Here is a 19,401-nt window from a genome sequence, read left to right on the forward strand (position 1 = left end):
TTACAACTTGCCTTTTGCCTTTAAGAGCAACAACTTGCCTTTTTTGGTAAAATATAACAACTTGCCTTTAAGAATTACAACTTTCCTTTTGCCTTTAAAAATTACTAATTCCCTTCTCTTTCATGTTATAATCTTGGAGGAGCACACTTGCAAAAGGCAAAACCGTAAAGGCATCTAAGCTTGTTTATGCACACTTGAGAGGACATCAGAAAGCAACTTGTAATAATTCTCTAAAAATTGGATGCACTAAGGCCCATAGTTCTATGAAATTTACGCAATGGAACCCTCAATAATTGCTATTGAATAGCCATAGCACCTGAGGAAAAGGTGAGGCTACGCTTGGTCATTTGCTTGAACGCATTTACAAAACTGGCAACCGAGTATACAAACATTTGGCCACGCTCGTAACCCGTGCAATGGGAGCCACTGGCCGATAAAGTACGCGACACCATGCCGATAAAGTAGTTCCAGAGGCGGCTAAGATTGGCGAACCTAATAGATAGTATTTAACACAGCGACCTCTGATTGCACCTATCCTTGGGGCCTCCTCTTTTTGCCAGACTGAAAGAGATTGGATAGGGGGACGATGATTGCAAACTGGATGGGGCCATGTACAACTGTGAGAACAAGTACATGTGGGTTGCTTTGCATCTCTCTTCTTTTTTTTTTTTTTTTTTATTTTAATTCTATAACATGAAGCATCTTGGTCTCCACAAAATAGGTGCAGAGTTTGCATGAACTATTTCATAATTTGAACTTGTCGTCTTCCGGGAGGTCGTCCACACTAATTTAATTAGACTTTGGCATCTTAGAACGTGCACTTTGTTTTTTTTTTAATAGGTCTCAGCTAGTGTCAGCTTAAGTTGAGTTCAATGAAATGGAACAGGTCCCATAAAACAACAAATTAGGTTGGATTTCTCTGATAGAAGTGATAATTCAACAATAATTAAGCCTCCTTGACGATGGTGCTCTGGTAGCTGATTAAAGAGCCGTAGAAGGACCTTACTCGCGAAGGCATTTTATGGATTGCAAAACAAAATACAGCAAATATACCCAATCAAAAGATACCATGTGTGCTTCTCTTTATTTTTTTTCTTTTTTTTTGGGTAAAGGATACCATGTGTTTCAAGTACTCTATATTTGACTTCGAATTCTCCATCAGCTTTAAAATCCTTGTATTTTCTTGTTAAAACTCAGCTCCTGATCCTTTACTTTGGAACAAGTGGTAGCTCTAGGGATTTGCGAGCTCTGGTAACGAAAACACCTGCACCCTTCGTCTACCTAAGTTGCATCCCACTTAATAAAGACACATCAATAGGTCAATTGTCCTGATATAGAATACATTTACAAAATATGAATGTGTGTATTGATGGAAACTGGTTTAACCGGTGTGTATATATATATATATATGTGTGTGTGTGTGTGTGTGTGTGAGAGAGAGAGAGAGAGAGAGAGAATGAGATGGGCTAAAGTTTGGATTCAAATACAATTAGCCTTGACCAGATGATGTGAGTCGTTAGATGAAATCTATTATTTCTAAAAATAAATTATTTATACAGCAAAAAACTATATAATTAGAAAGTCCACAATTCATGTATTGATTGATTAAAAAATATTATTTATATTATTTTAAATTATCCATATCTGATTAATCGAATTATATATTAAAAATTTTTAAATCATATAATTTTTTATTTATAAGTAATTTAAAAATAGTAAATCGTATCAATAGCTTGTATATTGATACGAGTCTCCTGATCCAGTAAAGACCGATTAGATTTGATCTAAAATTTAGTCTACCAAATTTTGGAATGTGTGTGTGTGATTGATTTACTCCGCTCTTTTATTTAATGGAGCTCTTGGATGTGCAAAAATATGCGATAATGTAAGCATTATGTCAACACATGTTCCCTTTCTTGACCGGATTAGGTGATAATGTCCAAATACAGGCAATTAGAATAACAATATCTGAGAAAAGTGGATGCCCCATTTCAGAAAAAACTATACATGCAAGACCCATGATGTCTCCACTCAGGCAAGGTTCCAAGGTTGTTGCATAACAGGAGGAAAAGATTCCACCTTTTTACGGGATCGAGGGAAGTGGATACAAGGGGAATCCCAAAGCGCGGAGGCGCCCACCAGGTGAGGGCTCCATTTGAATCATCATGGATTCAAAGCATAACAACAAACAACAGAAAAATCTTAACCAAAACCCCACCACCACCACCACCACCCAAAAAAAAAAAAACCGAAAGAATTGGACCTGTCATGACCTTCTTGGCACCTGTGGATGCCCATTTCCTGTTTGTGTGTTGGCTGAGGATAGAAACAGCCAGGGACTGCCAAGTAATGTTACTCAAATTAGGTCTAGCATTCAGGTTCAAAGTTGAATCTAGGAATTGGGTATGGTTTTGTGGTGGTACTGGTACCACTCGTAGGAATTATAGCCTTGGCTTACGGCATGGAAGTGGGCAGCACCGTTCCGGGTTTTGGTTGCCTCCATCATAGATGACACCGTGGCCACCACCAACCTCGCAGATGGCAATTAAGTGGGACGAGTACTTTGAGAAAACAAACATGACCATGGGTCTCGTTGTTTAGACGACCACTAGTCTGTCACGTCACACACTAACGTTAGGTTGTCTGGAGAATGGATGTAGGAAAAGGAACAAATACAATTTTTAGCTATCGTGCAGATTTTTTTTTTTTTCTTTGAACATGACAGAGTCGCCACAAAGCCATCATGTGTACATGGACTTTTAATTTAGGAATTCTAGTTTTGGAGACATCTATGGAAGTTCATAAATAAATCTGGAAGATTTAAAACCTAGACATGTTTCGTTGCTTTGGCTAAATAAATTTGAGAGAACATAAAACAAACAGGTAAATAAAAATAATTTGCTCATGTCTGAACGACTATTTATTCAATTATTTTGATCACAATAGACTATTCAATTCAAATAAACAAGATCGGCTTCTTAATTTTTATGTTTTTTTTTTTTTTTTAATTTTCTCCTATCCTATTGATTTACTTCATTTTCCAGTCTCTAATAGCAACCAGATGAAGCCTTAGAAAATGCTGGAGAAACAGATTTAGACATTTGATTTGACGTTGAGAGACTAAATTGCAAATTTCTCAATGTCAAAAACATATGTCAGGTTCATATTCAGTAGTAATATCGGATGGTAAAAGATAATGATTGGTTTCATCCCCTGGTTTAAGGTCTGAAAAGGCACTTTAGCAGGTTTTCTTGATATTGGAATTTCGAAACCTCGACCTCTTACACAGCCTTAGACAAGAAAAGTTCTTAAAGGCTATGTACATAACAAGAAAAGAAAAGTTCCTAAAGACTTCGTTGGATTTTTCATTAGAAAAACCAAAAAAAAAAAGAAAGGACTTCCTTAGATCATAGGTCAATTCATTGCAGTTCACCCCTCTTTCATCTACAGATTTATATCAGGACCTGATGTCCACAAAAGCCGAGATATATAAATATTAAATTGGTTCAGATATTGTGGCTACAAGTTCAAAGAAAAATCAGTAGCCAGACATAGTTTGAGTTGCAGATTGTTACATGAGGTCAACATCAGAATCACCTAATCAGTATTATCCCAAACAAAACTATGTCGATGAGAATGTCATGATAATTTGGTAATGGAAAAAATATACACAACTTTTAATTATAATATTAGGATGAAAGTTGTTCAATGTTTCAAAAATCACACACCTACTACTTTAGGGAGGACTATGCGATGATGACATATGATCTGTCTTTATATTATGGTGCACCCCACCACGTATACTTTCCTGCTCCATCTAAACAGGGTTGCTCCTATTGGCAAGGCTGTATAGGTGCTGAGCTGCCCCATCCAAAGAAAGTGGAAGAATAGGTCAGTTTCTTGCCCAACCTGTCTCTGTCCTGACAACAGAAAGCCAAGTAAACCAAGGAAACAAATCGTAAATTCCAAGCAGGTCAAAATCACCAGCTACCTTCAAAAGAAAGTAAAGCATATAAATAGAGGAGAGCTTCCAATAGCCATCCACTTCCTCCAAATAAACTTCAAGCCACCAGTAGTGACAATCACATGACAATACTTAAATAAGCACACTAATGAACGTCTAGAAAAATAGCTGATAGACTGTAAAGCTTAGATGAGTTTATTCAATGATGAGATGGCTTTCTGGAACTTGTCAGTGCTATCTTGCTCTTACATGCCAGATAAAGAATAATAACATACAGGGCGACCTGTACCGGCCACCTAAAAACGAATCACAAACAAGCAAACACCATATAATGTAGGTCAATATAAACCTGCATTTGGCAATCACCGAAGATGTCTGATGCAAGAGAGTATTGACAGCCACTCACAAGGAGCCCCACGCTTGGGTCCCCAGGATGACAATTACATGGCAACAGACAGACAGACTAGTGATTGGTTACAATAGAAACTTTCGTATGTATAAGAATGCATTGATGATAACTATAGAAAATCTTCCATACTTTTCCAACTGACGCATAGGGGTAACAAAAACCAGGAGGCCACATCCTTCCAGTAACATTGTACAATTGTTTTTTTGATCCAAACATGGTAAGATTACATAAGCTATAATTTTTTTTAAGGAAATTACATAATTATGCTCATCTGATTGGCAAAGCAGATAAATGGTTAGCAAAATCAAACAAAAGGTCAAAAGACTCAAAACATTTACCAATCAACCCAGAAACACTCTGAACCTTCAGGCACACTGTTTCATGGTACTCAGCTAAATCTTCAACTAACGCAAGGACCAACTCTTCATTCTGCTTCTGCTACATTGCAAGGATTATAAAGTACATCCCCTTCAATAGATGTCATACATCCTCTGCGTCCCATAACCATGGAAGTCTTAATAGATTTCACCTTTAGAATGAAATTTAAAAGCCAATTCTCCATTATATTCAATCCCTTTGGTTTAACGTGGTCCAAATCAACTATATGAATGGGTGGGGAGAAAGTTGCAGACAGACAGATAGGCATCTACTCGTCCAGTCACCGCAAATTGACAAGTCCTCGTTGTCCAAACTCAAGGGGCAACAGGATGTGGGCATGTTCCTCCAAATGCACTTTCCCTGCTTTAAAGATGCCACCCACTGAGCAAAGGTGCCTACAAAAAGAAAAATAAAAAGGTCTTTGCGAACTTGATTTAAAGAAATGGCAAATACATATGATAATTAAGCTAATTGAGGATCTAAACTTCAGTGTTCTCCAGGTATATTATAAAGTATAAACAAAGTAAATGCAAGATAGTGGATCATCAAACCAAGTAAATGCAAGGAGTGGAACATCGGCTTTTAGTCAAATGGTTATTGTCTCCTTAAAGATTCAGCAAAAGGAGTAAAATGTAAAAGGAAAAGAGAATCCCACTTAATTATTTTAGTGGAAGGGCAAACAAACAATGATGCCAAATGCTAGATTTGGATATCACAGTCCCCCTATGTGAAACTAGAAACTCTGAACCTAAGCCAATTTAAAACAGTAAGCATGCTTCACAAATAGCTTTCCTAGACAGTAATTCAGTAATGAGGCCATAAAAAAAATGACCATCAGGTAACAGCAAACCATGCCTGCATTTTTTCTATGTCACTGCATCCTCAAGATATGTCCCTTATCCAATAAACCATTAGAATCACTCGCCACTTATTATGAGTGACTGAAATGTTACCCATTTTATTTCCACAAAACTTGAATAATTCATACTCATTGGTTGTTTCCATGACTCCCCATCCATTTGGATATAAGCATCTCTCCGTTGCCCACCTCTGATTTCCAATCTAATGCTGCAGCCTGAAACACGTAATCAGATTGATTCAAATATTATATATCTTATAATCACAAAGTTATGGTGGAACGTCATTACAAAACTCCCAGTAAAATAATATGATTTCATAATCACAGAATACATAGGACAATGCAACATATTAAACAAAAGTTAATTTTCCCCATTTAACAAATATGTTACAACAGAATTTGAGATCAACATATCCAAAACTACCAGTTTGAGATCAACATATCCCACTAAATAGTATACCCCTGCAAGAGGCTCCTGAAAAGTTTGTGCACTTTGTCAAGTTAACAACATGCAGTTTAAAAGCAGGAAAGCCAACTACGGAACGACATATTCACATTTGTTCTCATTCCTGCAAAACAAGTATCAGAATTTGCATTTTCAGAATCAAATAATCAAGAGAACACAAATGATATTTGAAGACTAAAACAGTCAATTACTTAAAAGTTCAAATATTGAATACAGAGAAAATGCCTGAGTTCAAACAAAGCTAGCTAGCAAAAGACCTAAAAGGTCACGGCATGTGTGCAGCAATGGGACCATATTTGCTTAGGAAGAAGAAGGAACCTAGGCAGTTCCATTTTAAAATCCTATAAATTTAAATTTGTTGATCTAATAAAATAAACAGGAAAACAGAATTAAATGAAAAAAATTAAGAAAAGAAGGTGAATTAAATTTAAGGAAACACTTCATGGTTTATTGTAGGACAATTTGTACTGTAACATGACATATTAACTAATAACATGACAAAGTTTTCCAACAGACCAGAATAATATTAATGCACTATCCAAAACCAAATGTCAGACAGTTTGTTGTATTAATTCTACAAGCAACTTTACCACAGATGACAAAAAATTGCTAGAAAGTTGAGAATAATCGACCCAAGTAAAAAAATTAACACAAATTTTGGATACACGCTAAGTTATAATGCAGCAACATTGACTCTTGCAACTATCATCTCTTTAGTTTTCTCAAGCAACTACACGCTGATGAAATAGCTCAAAGTATAGGTATGGACAAGGTAGAAATTTTTGTACAATTGGCATTGGCCAGGGCTGCAAACAAAATAAGCCGACCCAAGTAATAGGCTACTTTGGGCTAGGCTCATTTTATGGAAGAGTTGTTTGGGCTCTGCTTGAGCTTGAGCTGAGTGTGAAGGAAGGTGTGCAGGCTCAGTTCTGAAAAGGCTTCGACCGAGCTTCCACCCAAGCCAAGCCAAGCCTCTGATATATTCTGCAACCCTTTATGTTCAGGTTCAACTTGCTTTTGGGCCAAGCCCTGAAATTCTGCTTGCGCTCAGCTTGTTTTCTAACTGAGCCAAGACCAAGCTGTAACCAAGCCAATCTCAAGCTGCTCATGAGCAGTTTGGATCATTTGCAGCCCTAGTATTGGCCCCTGGATAAGCCACCATGATAGGCACTAGGAAGCTTGTGCAGAAAGTAATAGGATAGTCCAGTGGACATTGTATAAAAGCTTGCCAAATCCACCAAATAAAATTTAAAATAAAAAATTGTTAAACTTTTATGTCTCGAGAAATCCTGAGTACCAGGACCACTTCCTTCAAATTAGTACAAACCCAATCAGCTATAAATGGACATACATATTAGAATTTAGAAACACCTTGAGGCTTAATGGTTTAGTGGAGTACCACAAACGACATTGTTTCCTTGCCTGGTTCTTCACTTAAAAGCAAACTATCACCAATGGCAGATCACAACATACTTCCAACAAAAATCAGCATTTGTGCAAACTCTTTCACATGTTTACATGATTAGGAAAAGTGAATATATGATTAGGAAAACAGAAAACGTTTATTGCATATGGTAACTTAAATAAATGTACAAAAAATAATACCATAGCTAACCTCTAGCAGCCAGATAAAGAATTCACTACTATTAAAATGTGATGCACAAGCTAACTCCTAAGAGAGAAAGCTCACATATAGTTAACTATAATTAACCTGATCAAACATACCATTATTCTCAACTTCTCCAAGTTTCCTTTGCGGAATGGTCTCCAAGAGCAGCCAACTTCTCCAAGCAAGCCAAGCCATAGTACACAAATTCAGAAGGCTTCACCATTGAAAGATCAAAAACCTGCATTACATATAATGAAGAAACAGCTGTGAGCAAAACTCCTAGCATATAAATTCTTAAAAAAATAATAACCTCTTGTATATAATCTAGTTGACATTGCAGCCCAGCCAACCAATGAGCAGGGAAATAAATTTTCAACATTACACAAATAAGCAGGCCAAAGATAAGTACAATTTATGATCAACTAAATGCTAACATTAACATGTGTATGATCAATGAACATAAGAGACTTGAAAAGTCCTATTATAACTAATTATGAACATCATACCAGGAATTGCATGACAACTAGCGTATATAAAAACCTATTTTTCATATACTTACTAAATGTCAGATTTATAAATTGCCTTTTGAATTTATGCCTATCCAAAAAACAATTTCAGCATTTTCCAGCCTTTCTCTGACATTTCATCTGGGTTTTCTGGCCTTCCCTCCTCTAACCCTTGAAAATACAAATCCAAACCAACCGCTTACTACAGCCCCCTTTTGTCCCTGTTGGACGTGACAATTTCATGTCAATCAATTCTCCATCCCATATATCCTTTAGGAATGCACTTTTAAAGTTGATCTAGACACTCATATTAAATCTTTATTTCAAGATATTACAAGACATCCACAGCATCACCTACATCTTTGCAATTTGTATGCCATATGAATTTTAAATTTATGCAACTGAACTACACTCCAAAACATATCTATGCTTCACTTGGCCATTCTAATTCTTAAAAAGACGTATCATTTGTTTCTCCATTTTCAGAATAATAGATCCAAAAAGATAATTTCTCCCACTTGTGCCTGCAGACATGGTCTACAAAAAGTTGTTTCTCATCATGGACAAGATTATTTCCATCCTTTCACCGCTTCAGCTTTGAATAACTGAATGCCCACATCTCATTCTTCTGCCATCTATAATAATAAACAAATCATTTTTCTTTAATTCTTCCCCCATGAGATCATCTAACATTGCTCCTCTACGATTCTCTCTTGTCAACCATTTGAACATTCTCCTATCACTACTTTGTTTAGATCCTCAACTGACCATATCTTGTAATCCACAAAAGAGAAATCTCTTCCCCCGCTAAGTCATGCATTTAATAACTTCATGCATAATTTCTACAGCTTTACGTCCTAGAAATAATTAACTCAAAGAAACGAGAAGTACATTAAATCCAACAAGGTATCTCGAGCTTTTGGAAAGCGAAGAGAAGCTACTGCATTTCTTGAGAACGGAGCAACAGCATTCTTTCTATACTAAATCCATTGTAACAAAGAATGAATGAGAGAAGGAGAAGGAGCAGGAGAATACGTTTCGGGGACCTGCTCCTCGCCCATCAACTCCTGGAGGTGGCGCTTGTGGACGGGGCCGTGGCGGCCGCCGCTGCGGGAGTTAAGGAACACGATAATGGGTTCCTCCGGCTCGTCGTCGTCCCCGAGGCACGGGCCGTGCGCCCCCACCTCCTCCACCGACGCCGCCGCCCGCGGTGGCGGCAGGATCCCCGGACCAGATGGCCTAGGCCATGGCGACCCTGAGGCGGTCGGGGATAGTGATCCTCCGGCGGAGATACTCCTTGTCGAGCCTCGCCCCTGTGATCCTGCACGCCCGGAACGACTCCACGAGCGACATCCTCGTCATCGTCGTCTCCCCTCCGCTGACGCCGCCACCGGCGACTCCGGCTTGTTGAACGACGATCGCGACATCCGGAAAGCGAGCAAGAAATGGATCAAATGGAGGAAGAATATCAAATCAAATTATTTCCAGGACGGAAGGATTAAAGTTTCCAAGATTAACTACATTTTTTTCTTACAAAGAACTAGAATCCCCTCTCCTCTCCTTCACCTTTAAGATTTTTTTTAATTCGAAGGAGGAAAACCGGCTGGCCGGAGGGAGATGTCTTCCCGCGGGCACACCGAGTGGTGAATGGAGGCCGGACGCCCGATGGATAGGCCATGGAAGATGGGCTCGGGATGGGAGGTAATTACCAAGTATCTCATTGATCGTCCGGATTAGCTACCATTTTTTGTGAGTATCTTTCTAACAAAAACCAGGATGGTTCACCAAAAACAAAAACCTGGATGCCTTTTTTTTTTTTTTTTTTTTTTTTTTGTTACAGATGCTCTTTTAAAAAAAATAATAAAAAAATAAACCAATTTCATAAAAATATATCTATGTGAATTAAAAAAATAAAATATATAAAAAAATTTAAAAAAATTAGTTACATACTTCAAAATAGTAGTTCCTATATGATTAGTTATTGTTGTGAAGGTAACCTGTTGATCAATTTCTTTGTGATGTGTCCAAAGCGACTTAGTGAAATCATACCAAAATTGGATGCAGAACCATCGACTCGACTACTTATGCGGGTGAAGTCCGTAACAAACATCACGATTAACAATCTTGATCTAAAGATTGATCGATGAAATTTGTCTTCCATTAAATGGTCAGAACTTGACTTAACGGTCTAGAGGGCTAACAGCCTCCGAGCTCTATCTTTATACAAAAAAAGTATGAAAGAAACCTCAAGATAAGCAAGCTAAATCAAAAAAATAGCACTCTACTCTCCCGTACCTCTCTTTTTTTTATTTCTATATTTCCAGAGCTCCAGCTAACTTAAGCATCTGAGAATCTTCTGTCAAAATATTCTTAATGAGCATAGACTTCCATTACAGGTTTTCTTCGACGTCTTGAGTCTCGGATGGTGTCCAGCTCCACCACATCCACATTAACATCCTCTCAAAGTCTTGCTGCAACAGTTATACATGCCGCGATCCAACCATATTGTTAGCTTTTTTATGGATATTTCACCTCACAAGGCAGAAGAGAAGCAGCTATTCTAAAGCAAAATCGTAGAATTGGAGGAGAATTACCGTTGATTATTGATTGTCTAAAAAGTTATTTAACCACGGTTAATGATTTGCCTTCAAATATAATGTTGGCTATCCTGAAATATCAATGCAAACTTCGATCCTTCTCAGACAGCAACTCGATTGTTTTGGGTTGCCGGGAATGGACAAATCCTGTTTCCCAACCCAGTCATATTGGTGCATCAGGATTTAGTGCAAAAACTGGATTTTTACATTTCCGTTACCTTTGGATTATGATCGGTTGGGACTCGAGAGACAATTAATGAACATTGAAACACCACGATACTGGACTGCCATCTAGCCACCTACACCACTTTCAAAATGCCAGAAGTCTATGTCTTGAAGCAAGGGTACAGAGCCCAACTCTCAAATCAAAATATTTTCTTTTCTACTGGCACCCCACATAGCGAAAGAGGATTCAAGTCTGCTAACGTTTTTTATTGTCGACTTTCTGTCCGTAAACTCCAGTGCTAGGGCAGCTGAGAGGTTAAAAGCGGAGCTACGATTTTATGGACCTTACTCGGTCATTCCCTTCTTGCACCACGGGACATTTTTTTCAGTGGAGCCCAGATTTCATATTGTTTTTGCACCTGCATTCATATAAGTTTAAAGCTCTTGCTTTCCCTCCGGTAGATCTTATGAACTTCAAACTTCCACATTTTGCATCCAGGTCCTCCAAAGTGTCTGGTATCTCCCTCCAGAGGAAACCATGGGTAAGCATCCGTCCCCATTAGCATCCATCATCTTCCCTTTCAAAGGGAACCATGGATCACTATTTGTTGTCTTGAGTGTTGTCAACCCTCAGCATGTATGTCTCGAAATGGGCACTCCGTCCCAACCGCCATGCGTACACATAAAGATACATAAAGTAACTCAAAAATTTGACAGCATGCATTCCTGGGGGATGTGGTTATGCTACTTAGCTGTAGGCAGAACCAATAATCCCGTAACAATCCTGAATCTAGGAACATTTCCGTTTTATCTGTACACAAAATTTATATCAACGTAAGATCCCAAGCAAAGAGCATACACCACAAATTAAGAAGCACCAACTATCAGATATGCACGGCCGTGTCGGAGAAAAAAATTTGCTCACCTGTTTAGCCAACTACAACATTCGAATTATAGGGTGTGCATATAGCTCATGCATTTGTTGGCAGAACGAAAGTAAATATATAAACAGAAGGGTCACTTGAATTTTAAAATGATAACTAAATTCATACCAAACCCAAAAAACCATCAAGAAAAATATTGGTTCGATATCTACCAACATCAAAATTTTATTGCCTGCATGCTGGAAACATCTCATCAGCTAACGGCCACTCCGGATTACAATATCCAAGCTTCGTAAAAGTGCATAAACAATCAAGACAGAGAGCTCCACAGGCAGAACCAAGCCATCAGAGCCCCAGTTGGGCAGCTCTCATTCTTCAGGTGAATCCGACCGGATGGCTACCAAGCAGACAGACATATTAGCAAAGAGAGAGATTTACCGAAACAAAGAATTGAAAGCATGCAATACTTCAGTGCAAGCTGTTGATGTCAATCCATATGGAACTTGTACAAACAAATCATATGGCAGTAACTAAACAAATTTCTTATGTAACTAAGGAAAAAAAGGAAAAAGTAATAACATGCATTGTATAATAACATTTAGACAGCAGTAATATTTAAACTGCCCGTACACTATTTGAGATATATCAGTCTCTTGAACACCTAAATATCACATAATTAGTAGGTTTAGATTTGTAATGTCCAAATTGTCAACACTACTAGTCAAATACAAATACTATTAGAATTATAAAATACATTTTAAAATGTGCTGAGATTTCTGCAATGAGTTGCAAGCACAAATAAATTCTTGTTAAGCAAACTCCCTGGCAATTCAGATGGCATGTAGTAAACACCGAATTATCTGGGACTTGTGCAATATGCATGATGTTCAGGTCTGATAGTAGTTTGATGGATATAGTAGTCCCATTGACAGATATCCCATGAATTTCCCCCACCATTAGTTTTCTATCCATTCAGTGTTGTGATCATAATAATGACTTAGCTATGCAGGATTTGGGCTGATGCAATTTCCACCACTACACAGAACCAAAATGAGAGAATGTACTTCATGCCTTTCCATTACCATGCCCTTTGAGATGAGGTGGGCCTATCTAGAGTATGCATTGGAGGTAAACAGGATGAATCCATTATGATATTAATGCAAAAGTTATGTCAACTGGATTGTCAAAGAAATTATGAGAATAGGGGGGTACTTTGTACAAATTGCTCGTATATATTTGAACAGGTCTAGAATCATGTAGAGAAGCAAGATAGGCTAGAGGAGGTCAGTAATTAGGAAATGACAAATTAAACTGAAGGTTAGAGATTGCAGGTTTGAAGGTAAATTACTCGACTTTTCTAGCATATTCTATATGAATCACATAAAAGGGCTGAAAAACAGAGGAGATGCAGTTCAACCTAAAATAGGATTGAAATCAGATCAGATACGAATCGAATATCAGTTTATCCATATCCATATTTGTTTTATTTGATAAATATAGATACGGATATTAGTCGGATGCAAAAATTCATATCCATATTTGTTTTAAATGGATATGAATGCAAATCAGATATTAAAAATATAGCTATAAATGCAGATATAAATCAGATAAATGAACTTTATGACTACAGAATCAAATATATTACTTAATGGATGGTAAATCAAGTCAATAGCATATTAATACAATTATATATTTCTCTTAAAAGTTCATGAGTGCTATATAAAATTAAACACGGTTACAAGTAGAATCAAATATCCAGATACAAATTGAGTGGTTGTCTATCCATAACCATTTTTCTATGATGGATATGAGTACAGATACGAATACTAGTCGGATGCTAAAATTTCTATCTATAACCAGATAGATTTAGATACGAAAACGGATCCAAACAGATGACAACCAGTCCACTTTCACCCCTAGCCTCAAAACATGTGGCATAAGCCTTGATGTAGTTGGAAGCATAAGCATCAAAAATTTAATTTAGATGACTTAAGATAGGTTTTTTGTAGTTAGTTATACAACTCATAAGCTTCTCCACGCGATTGATAGCCTCCATCTAGGATCAATGAGCCAAAATGCCACAGGTATCCAGCAGAGCTAGGGTGTTAAAACTTGGTGAGAAACTAAGAGTAGAGACAGAAAATGCATTAAATGAGTTGACATAAAAGAGAATAGTCATTATTTAAAAATTGGTGAAGTTAAAAGCTGAATTTTTTTAAGGGATATGATAGCAAAAAAGGCTGCTTCTTTGTCTTGCAAATAAGTTGAAGCAGTAAGTTTCGCAGAAGTGAAAAAAGTGAACCTGAGTTGAAAGCTAGAGGCTTTCTTTTCTAGTCTCACCTCAAAGTGCAAGCTTGTTAAACCTCTAGGTAAGATTTCTATAACAATGGTGAAAACTGAGTATTGAAATACAATAATAGAGAGGAATCAAATATTTTATTTCGAGGTGGGTTTATTAAAGGCTAACAACAGCTGGAACAAAGAAAGCAAAATTTTTGTGATGGAGAAAATGAAATCTGGTGGTTGATGGATTTGGTGGATGAAAAAGTACCATGATATTCCAATCAACAAACCTTGTGAATAATTTTGCTGAAGGCTTTCTATGTAGTAGTGAGGGCCTTCAAATGGAAAATTAAACTCACCTTTCCCCTAGATAATGAAGATGAAAGCTGACCAAAATTAAGCAAAACTGAGAGTTAGTTGGGGGCTTTATTGTCTGAATGTCTTTTGACCTGAACCCATTCATAGTGCTGATAACAAAGTTATTGGATATAGTAAGTGTCTTGCTTTCAAATAACAACAGAAAAGGACAAAAAGAAAAAAGATAACAAGTCTGTGTGCATTTCAACAAAAGCTCTCTGATGGGATGAGATTAATGGAGAACAGGCAAGTGCCCGTAGTTCAAGTTAGGTAGAAAACATAGAAACCATTTTTCATTTGCTATTCAGAGAATTCTGTTATCTTGTTTGCTGGATCACACTCGCTAATCATGATTCTTCTTCTTTTTTTTTTTTTTTAACATTCTCACATTTACCCTATGTCATTTTTTCAATGTGCGAATCATGTTTCTCTAGACTTACAAATCTGAACACTTTTATGCAAGCAAAGCAGTGAGTACTGATGCAAGATAGTTCATCTAAATAATTGGACCAGACTAAGTAAAACCCCACCTGCATATATGTCAGATCAACACATGACCTAGTGCAGGTCCTGACCTTACTAGGCTCAATTGGATATAACGTTCAAGAATTTTAGCTCAAAGTCCATGTACAAAAATTATCCAAGTAACTAATCGTGTTATATTTGGTCATTTCATTTTCCACATGACACAATTGACCCCACTCAGAATGAGGACTGCTAGTAGCAGGCTTGCAGCCCAATCTGACCAAGCTAACCTGAACAGTTCAAAAAACCTGAAAAGCAGCTCCTCCACTCTCCAATAGCCCCCTTCTCTCTTTCTCTTTCTCTCTTCCTCTCCCCCCCCTAACCACCAGAGCCTAGTCCACTTGTGGTAGACATCTGTTATCCAAAATCCATCCTCAACCAGCACCCTGAAGCAAATGGACCAAAATCAAGGTCAGAATCATGGCTGACCCTGTCCCAGCCAAACAACCAGTCATGTTCCTCATTTTTAATTGATCCATACAAAGTCCAACTTAGTTATTAAATGAGCTGGATCTAGGTCTAAAACTATGAAACAAGACCAAGCATATTAAAATAACTTAGGAAATATTATCAACCAAAAGCCTTTTGAGTTGAGATCGAGATTGAAAAGTTTCAGGCATTATAGCAGTAATATTCTGAAAAGATGTTTGGCTATATAAGAATAAGTGTAGTTTGTTTTCTCAGTCATTCTAGCGTTGTGACATTGTGTACAACCCAAATGAGAAAGTTAAAGACTGTCAAGTGTTTCAAAAGATCAAATGTACATGGGGCTCGATGTTTCAAAAGAACAATATCGACGCAGCATCTTTAAGTATGTAGAGGTTTTTCCCTCTAGACAGTGAAACAAATGGTAAGATCAGATGAGGGGCTTTCTTCACAATTCCACCAATTGATATAGAATGATCAATAATTAGAGAGATTCATAAAAGTATCAAATGCACTGTGTAAAATTATCGCGATATCAGCCCTCCTTGGCAGTCCATGTTTTTTCTGGAGACCCGTCAAAATTGCCAACGTTTTTAATTTGTGACAGCATATGAAGGAAATGGAGATCAAAAATTCAATTATTGTAAAATTTTTCGGAGTTTCTAATTACCTACAACCATAATTAGAAATGCCAATCTCAATGCAACTACTTGGATGAACATTCCTTCTTACCAAGATCAACTTTCAATGGATGATTTCTTTCTTATATATCCTTGGTAAACGTTCATGAGTGAAAAAAAAATTTTAATTCGACAAAAATCGCACAGTATTTTTAAACCAAGCAACCAACCTAAAGGATATGATTTGCTAAATGAATTTGATCACTTAATACTTCTACATCGACCACATAATCTTGAAGCTAAATTCTTATCTGCCTATTGGATCATTTAAAAATAGACAAACAACTATGTCATGTACCGTGTAAATAGAAATAACCAGAGTTTGATTTGAACTATTTTAAGCAAGGTATGCTGAACCGGTACCGCCGGCCGTATCGACCAGCTGGTGGTACAGTTTCATACCATACCGAACCGACAAAGGCAAGCGGAGCCGAACCGGAAGAAGAAAGAGAGAGAAATAGAGAGAGAAGGAGAAAGAAAGAAAAAGAGGGAGGGGAAGGAGCCAGCGGGGCCGCCGGACGGCCTCCGACTAGCCGTCGGAGGGTGCAGTCCGCGCGCGCGGCGTTGCGGGCGTGAAACAGGGCGTCACCCCTATTTTGCAAGTTTTTTTAAAAAAGATAGTTTTAAGTGAAGCCGGCAAACTATTTGCCGGCTTCATGATTTTTGTTTTTTTTTTTTTTTAAATCTCTTAAGTCGGCAACCCAGTTGCCGACTGCATGAGTTTAAAACCAAAAAAAAAAAAAAAAAATCGAAACAAACGACCATCTGTTTCGAAAAAGAAGGGGGCAGAGCCGCGGAGAGGCTCTGCTCGCTCGACCGCCCTCAAGCCGTCGGCATCGGCTCGTCGGTCACCGGAGGCCTCACGACGGAGGCACCGTCCGTTCGGTAGGTCCCTTCCTCCCCCCCAAGCGGCTCTCTCTTTCTCACTCTCTTGAAAGCCCTATCGGGCGATACAGAGCTCAGAAGCCCTCCAACGACCGCAGCTGGCCTCCGACGGCTCCCACCTCCCTCCCTCTCCTCCTCTTTCTCTCTCTTTCTCACTTTTTTTCTTTTTTTCTTCTGCCGGTGTATCGAATTTATCGGCCGAATCATGCCGGTTCCCCGTCAGTCCGATACGATACGGGGTGTACCGGCCGGTTCGGCACGGTATGGCAAACGAATTTTAAGAAACAACATTTTTTAAATTGGTTTATGTCATTGTAAAGGAGTAGTTTTTCATTTAAAATGCATTTTCTTTTTAAAAACGTATGTAATGATGATTTAAACCAACCTCTGAAAGTTTCAAGTTTGTGTGGAACCAAAAATAGACATCCTCAACTCAACCATGCTATGGACGAGAATACAGCTAAATGTGGATTGCCAAGCATTCTGAATTTAATAATGAGTCCACCTACTCATTTTCTCTATGCTTCCGATTGTGTAGATTCCACACATGTAACTTGCTCTATGTAGTCTCTGGACATAGAACTTGTTGAAAGGCTCCCAGAGTTGGAATACAGAACATCACCGAGGTCTAAAATTCTTCTACTCTCTAAAAATCGTCAAATCCTCACCTTTCCCTGGATTTAACCTTGAGGTTCAAAACCCTAGAATTTACACGATCTAAGCAAACTAATCAACATTAAAGCAAAACAATCTAAAAATAACACGATATAAATCAACATAAATATATACAGAAAAAGACGCATCGGATCATTTCCACGAATTTTGGTAGAAAAATACCAATATAAGCAGATTCAATCACTGACGACACAGAAAAAGAAAGAGAAAGGAGGGGATGACTCACTAGGCTTCTCGGGCTTGCCGTTGGCCCACTTTGAGATGGCGAAGTGGACCTTCTCCCGGGTTGCAGCCTCCGACTTGTAGGGCTCCTTGAGGCAGCCCCGAACCAGGGACGCGCAGACGTTGGAGTAGGTTATGTACGTCATGCCCGCAGCCCTCCAGAACGGGACTGCAGCGCTCGATCCGGCCACTGCTGAAGCCATCGCCGTCAACCCTCCGCCGTCGAAAAGAATCCTCCTCCTCTTCTTCCTCTCCCGAAAGCCCTCGCGTCGTCGCTTAAAAGTTAAAATGGGATGAGTTCTGAGGGGAATTTCGTAATTTTGGTGCGAGGGCTCGACCGGTTGGAGGTGATCGCTCATGCCCATGACCGACCGGACCGGGACCTATTCGCCGACCGGATGGTTCACCTGTCGTGCTGCCTTTTGGACAAGCTCCGGCCAAATGTTTACGCCCGCTGAGCTGGTTCAAGCCCGGCCTGCAAAATAAATTCATTTAATAAACGAATTTTTGTATGATCTTTTTTTGATGTTTTATATATTTATAGATTTAATTGATAATTATTATTGGTATGCCAACTTGATATATTATAGATTATTGATAATATTTAGTTATTTATATAAATATTTTTTTTGAAAAAATTAATATGTTTAGAATTTTTATAAAATATTTAAAAAATAGTGAAGAAGTCCAAAACTGAGATAAGAGCCGAGAGAAATTTTTTCTACACCGTCTGCGATGTAAAAAATCGAACGTGGAGTACACCGTCTTATCTGATTGAGCCACGTAGTCACCACTTTTCAATACATATTTAATACGCATAGTTCTATTTTTTTTAAATTTTGAATGATTAAAATATTTTTAAAAAAAATTATAATATTTTGTATTAAAATTATAATTTTTTTACGTAAAATGTGATAATCTTTTCGTAGGATACCATAAGAACAGAATATTTTAGTTATTAAAAAAATTATAAAATTTTTAAATGATAAAAATATTTATATCAAAATTATTATGAAAAAATTATAATATTTTATATAAAAAATTATAATTTCAAGACATAATGTTATAATATTGATACAAAATATCATAATTTTTTTAAAAAAAATAAATATTTATATTATTTAAAATTTTAAATAAAAATATAAAATATAAATATAAATTATATATTAAAAAGTAATGAGTATGTAATCCAGCCACAAGACCGTATGGCAGTATACAAAGAATTTCTCAAGAGCCAAACTCGGACGCGGGAGGTGTCTTGAGGGGTTGGCTGAATAGGACCCAGGCCTAAGGAAAATATGATGATTTTAAGCAAAGCCTGGCCAGAGCTCAGGCCGGCCCACGACAATTTACATTCACCTCCAAAGGAGGTAGTTTTGAGCCACAATACATCTACAGTCACAGGATTCCAAACAACCCCTAAAATTTTGATCCCAAACTGCATTAACAATATTTTTGAAGGTAATTGTGATGAGAAGAGAAGTTACAAATTCAAAATTTTAGCTGCAAAA

At 37.7% G+C, this 19,401-nt stretch overlaps 1 protein-coding gene and 1 long non-coding RNA gene across 8 annotated transcripts; both read right to left on the reverse strand.

The window, feature by feature from the left end:
• Positions 1–3,562: 3,562 nt before the first annotated feature.
• Positions 3,563–9,952, reverse strand: LOC105050351 (uncharacterized). 7 transcript variants are annotated; one of them, XR_012133921.1, is made up of 4 exons: positions 9,238–9,952; positions 7,802–7,923; positions 4,712–6,179; positions 3,563–3,920 (listed from the first exon to the last, which is right to left on the reverse strand). It is a non-coding gene; the product is annotated as an uncharacterized lncRNA (long non-coding RNA). The 7 variants fall into 7 exon arrangements; XR_012133924.1 differs by lacking the exon at positions 3,563–3,920 and having other exon boundaries at positions 3,941–5,146; positions 5,705–6,179; positions 9,238–9,950; XR_012133922.1 differs by lacking the exon at positions 3,563–3,920 and having other exon boundaries at positions 3,942–4,864; positions 4,903–6,179; positions 9,238–9,951.
• Positions 9,953–11,958: 2,006 nt separating this feature from the next.
• LOC105050350 (ATP synthase subunit epsilon, mitochondrial) lies at positions 11,959–18,166 on the reverse strand. The gene is made up of 2 exons (XM_010930322.4): positions 17,895–18,166; positions 11,959–12,234 (listed from the first exon to the last, which is right to left on the reverse strand). The coding sequence occupies exons 1-2, from the start codon at positions 18,091–18,093 to the stop codon at positions 12,206–12,208; spliced, it is 228 nt and encodes a 75-aa protein (XP_010928624.1). The 5' UTR covers positions 18,094–18,166; the 3' UTR covers positions 11,959–12,205.
• Positions 18,167–19,401: the final 1,235 nt, after the last annotated feature.

Source organism: Elaeis guineensis, chromosome 8, assembly GCF_000442705.2.
Source record: "Elaeis guineensis isolate ETL-2024a chromosome 8, EG11, whole genome shotgun sequence".
NCBI classification, from domain to species: Eukaryota; Viridiplantae; Streptophyta; class Magnoliopsida; order Arecales; family Arecaceae; genus Elaeis; species Elaeis guineensis.

Bases quoted from the DNA above. Each gene is read 5' to 3' on its own strand.
- LOC105050350 (XM_010930322.4), bottom strand. From the start codon at position 18,093: ATGGCTTCAGCAGTGGCCGGATCGAGCGCTGCAGTCCCGTTCTGGAGG. The intron at 12,235-17,894 runs GTGAGTCATCCC...TCTGCTTGGTAG, and splicing joins CGGCAAGCCCGAGAAGCCTA to CCATCCGGTCGGATTCACCT.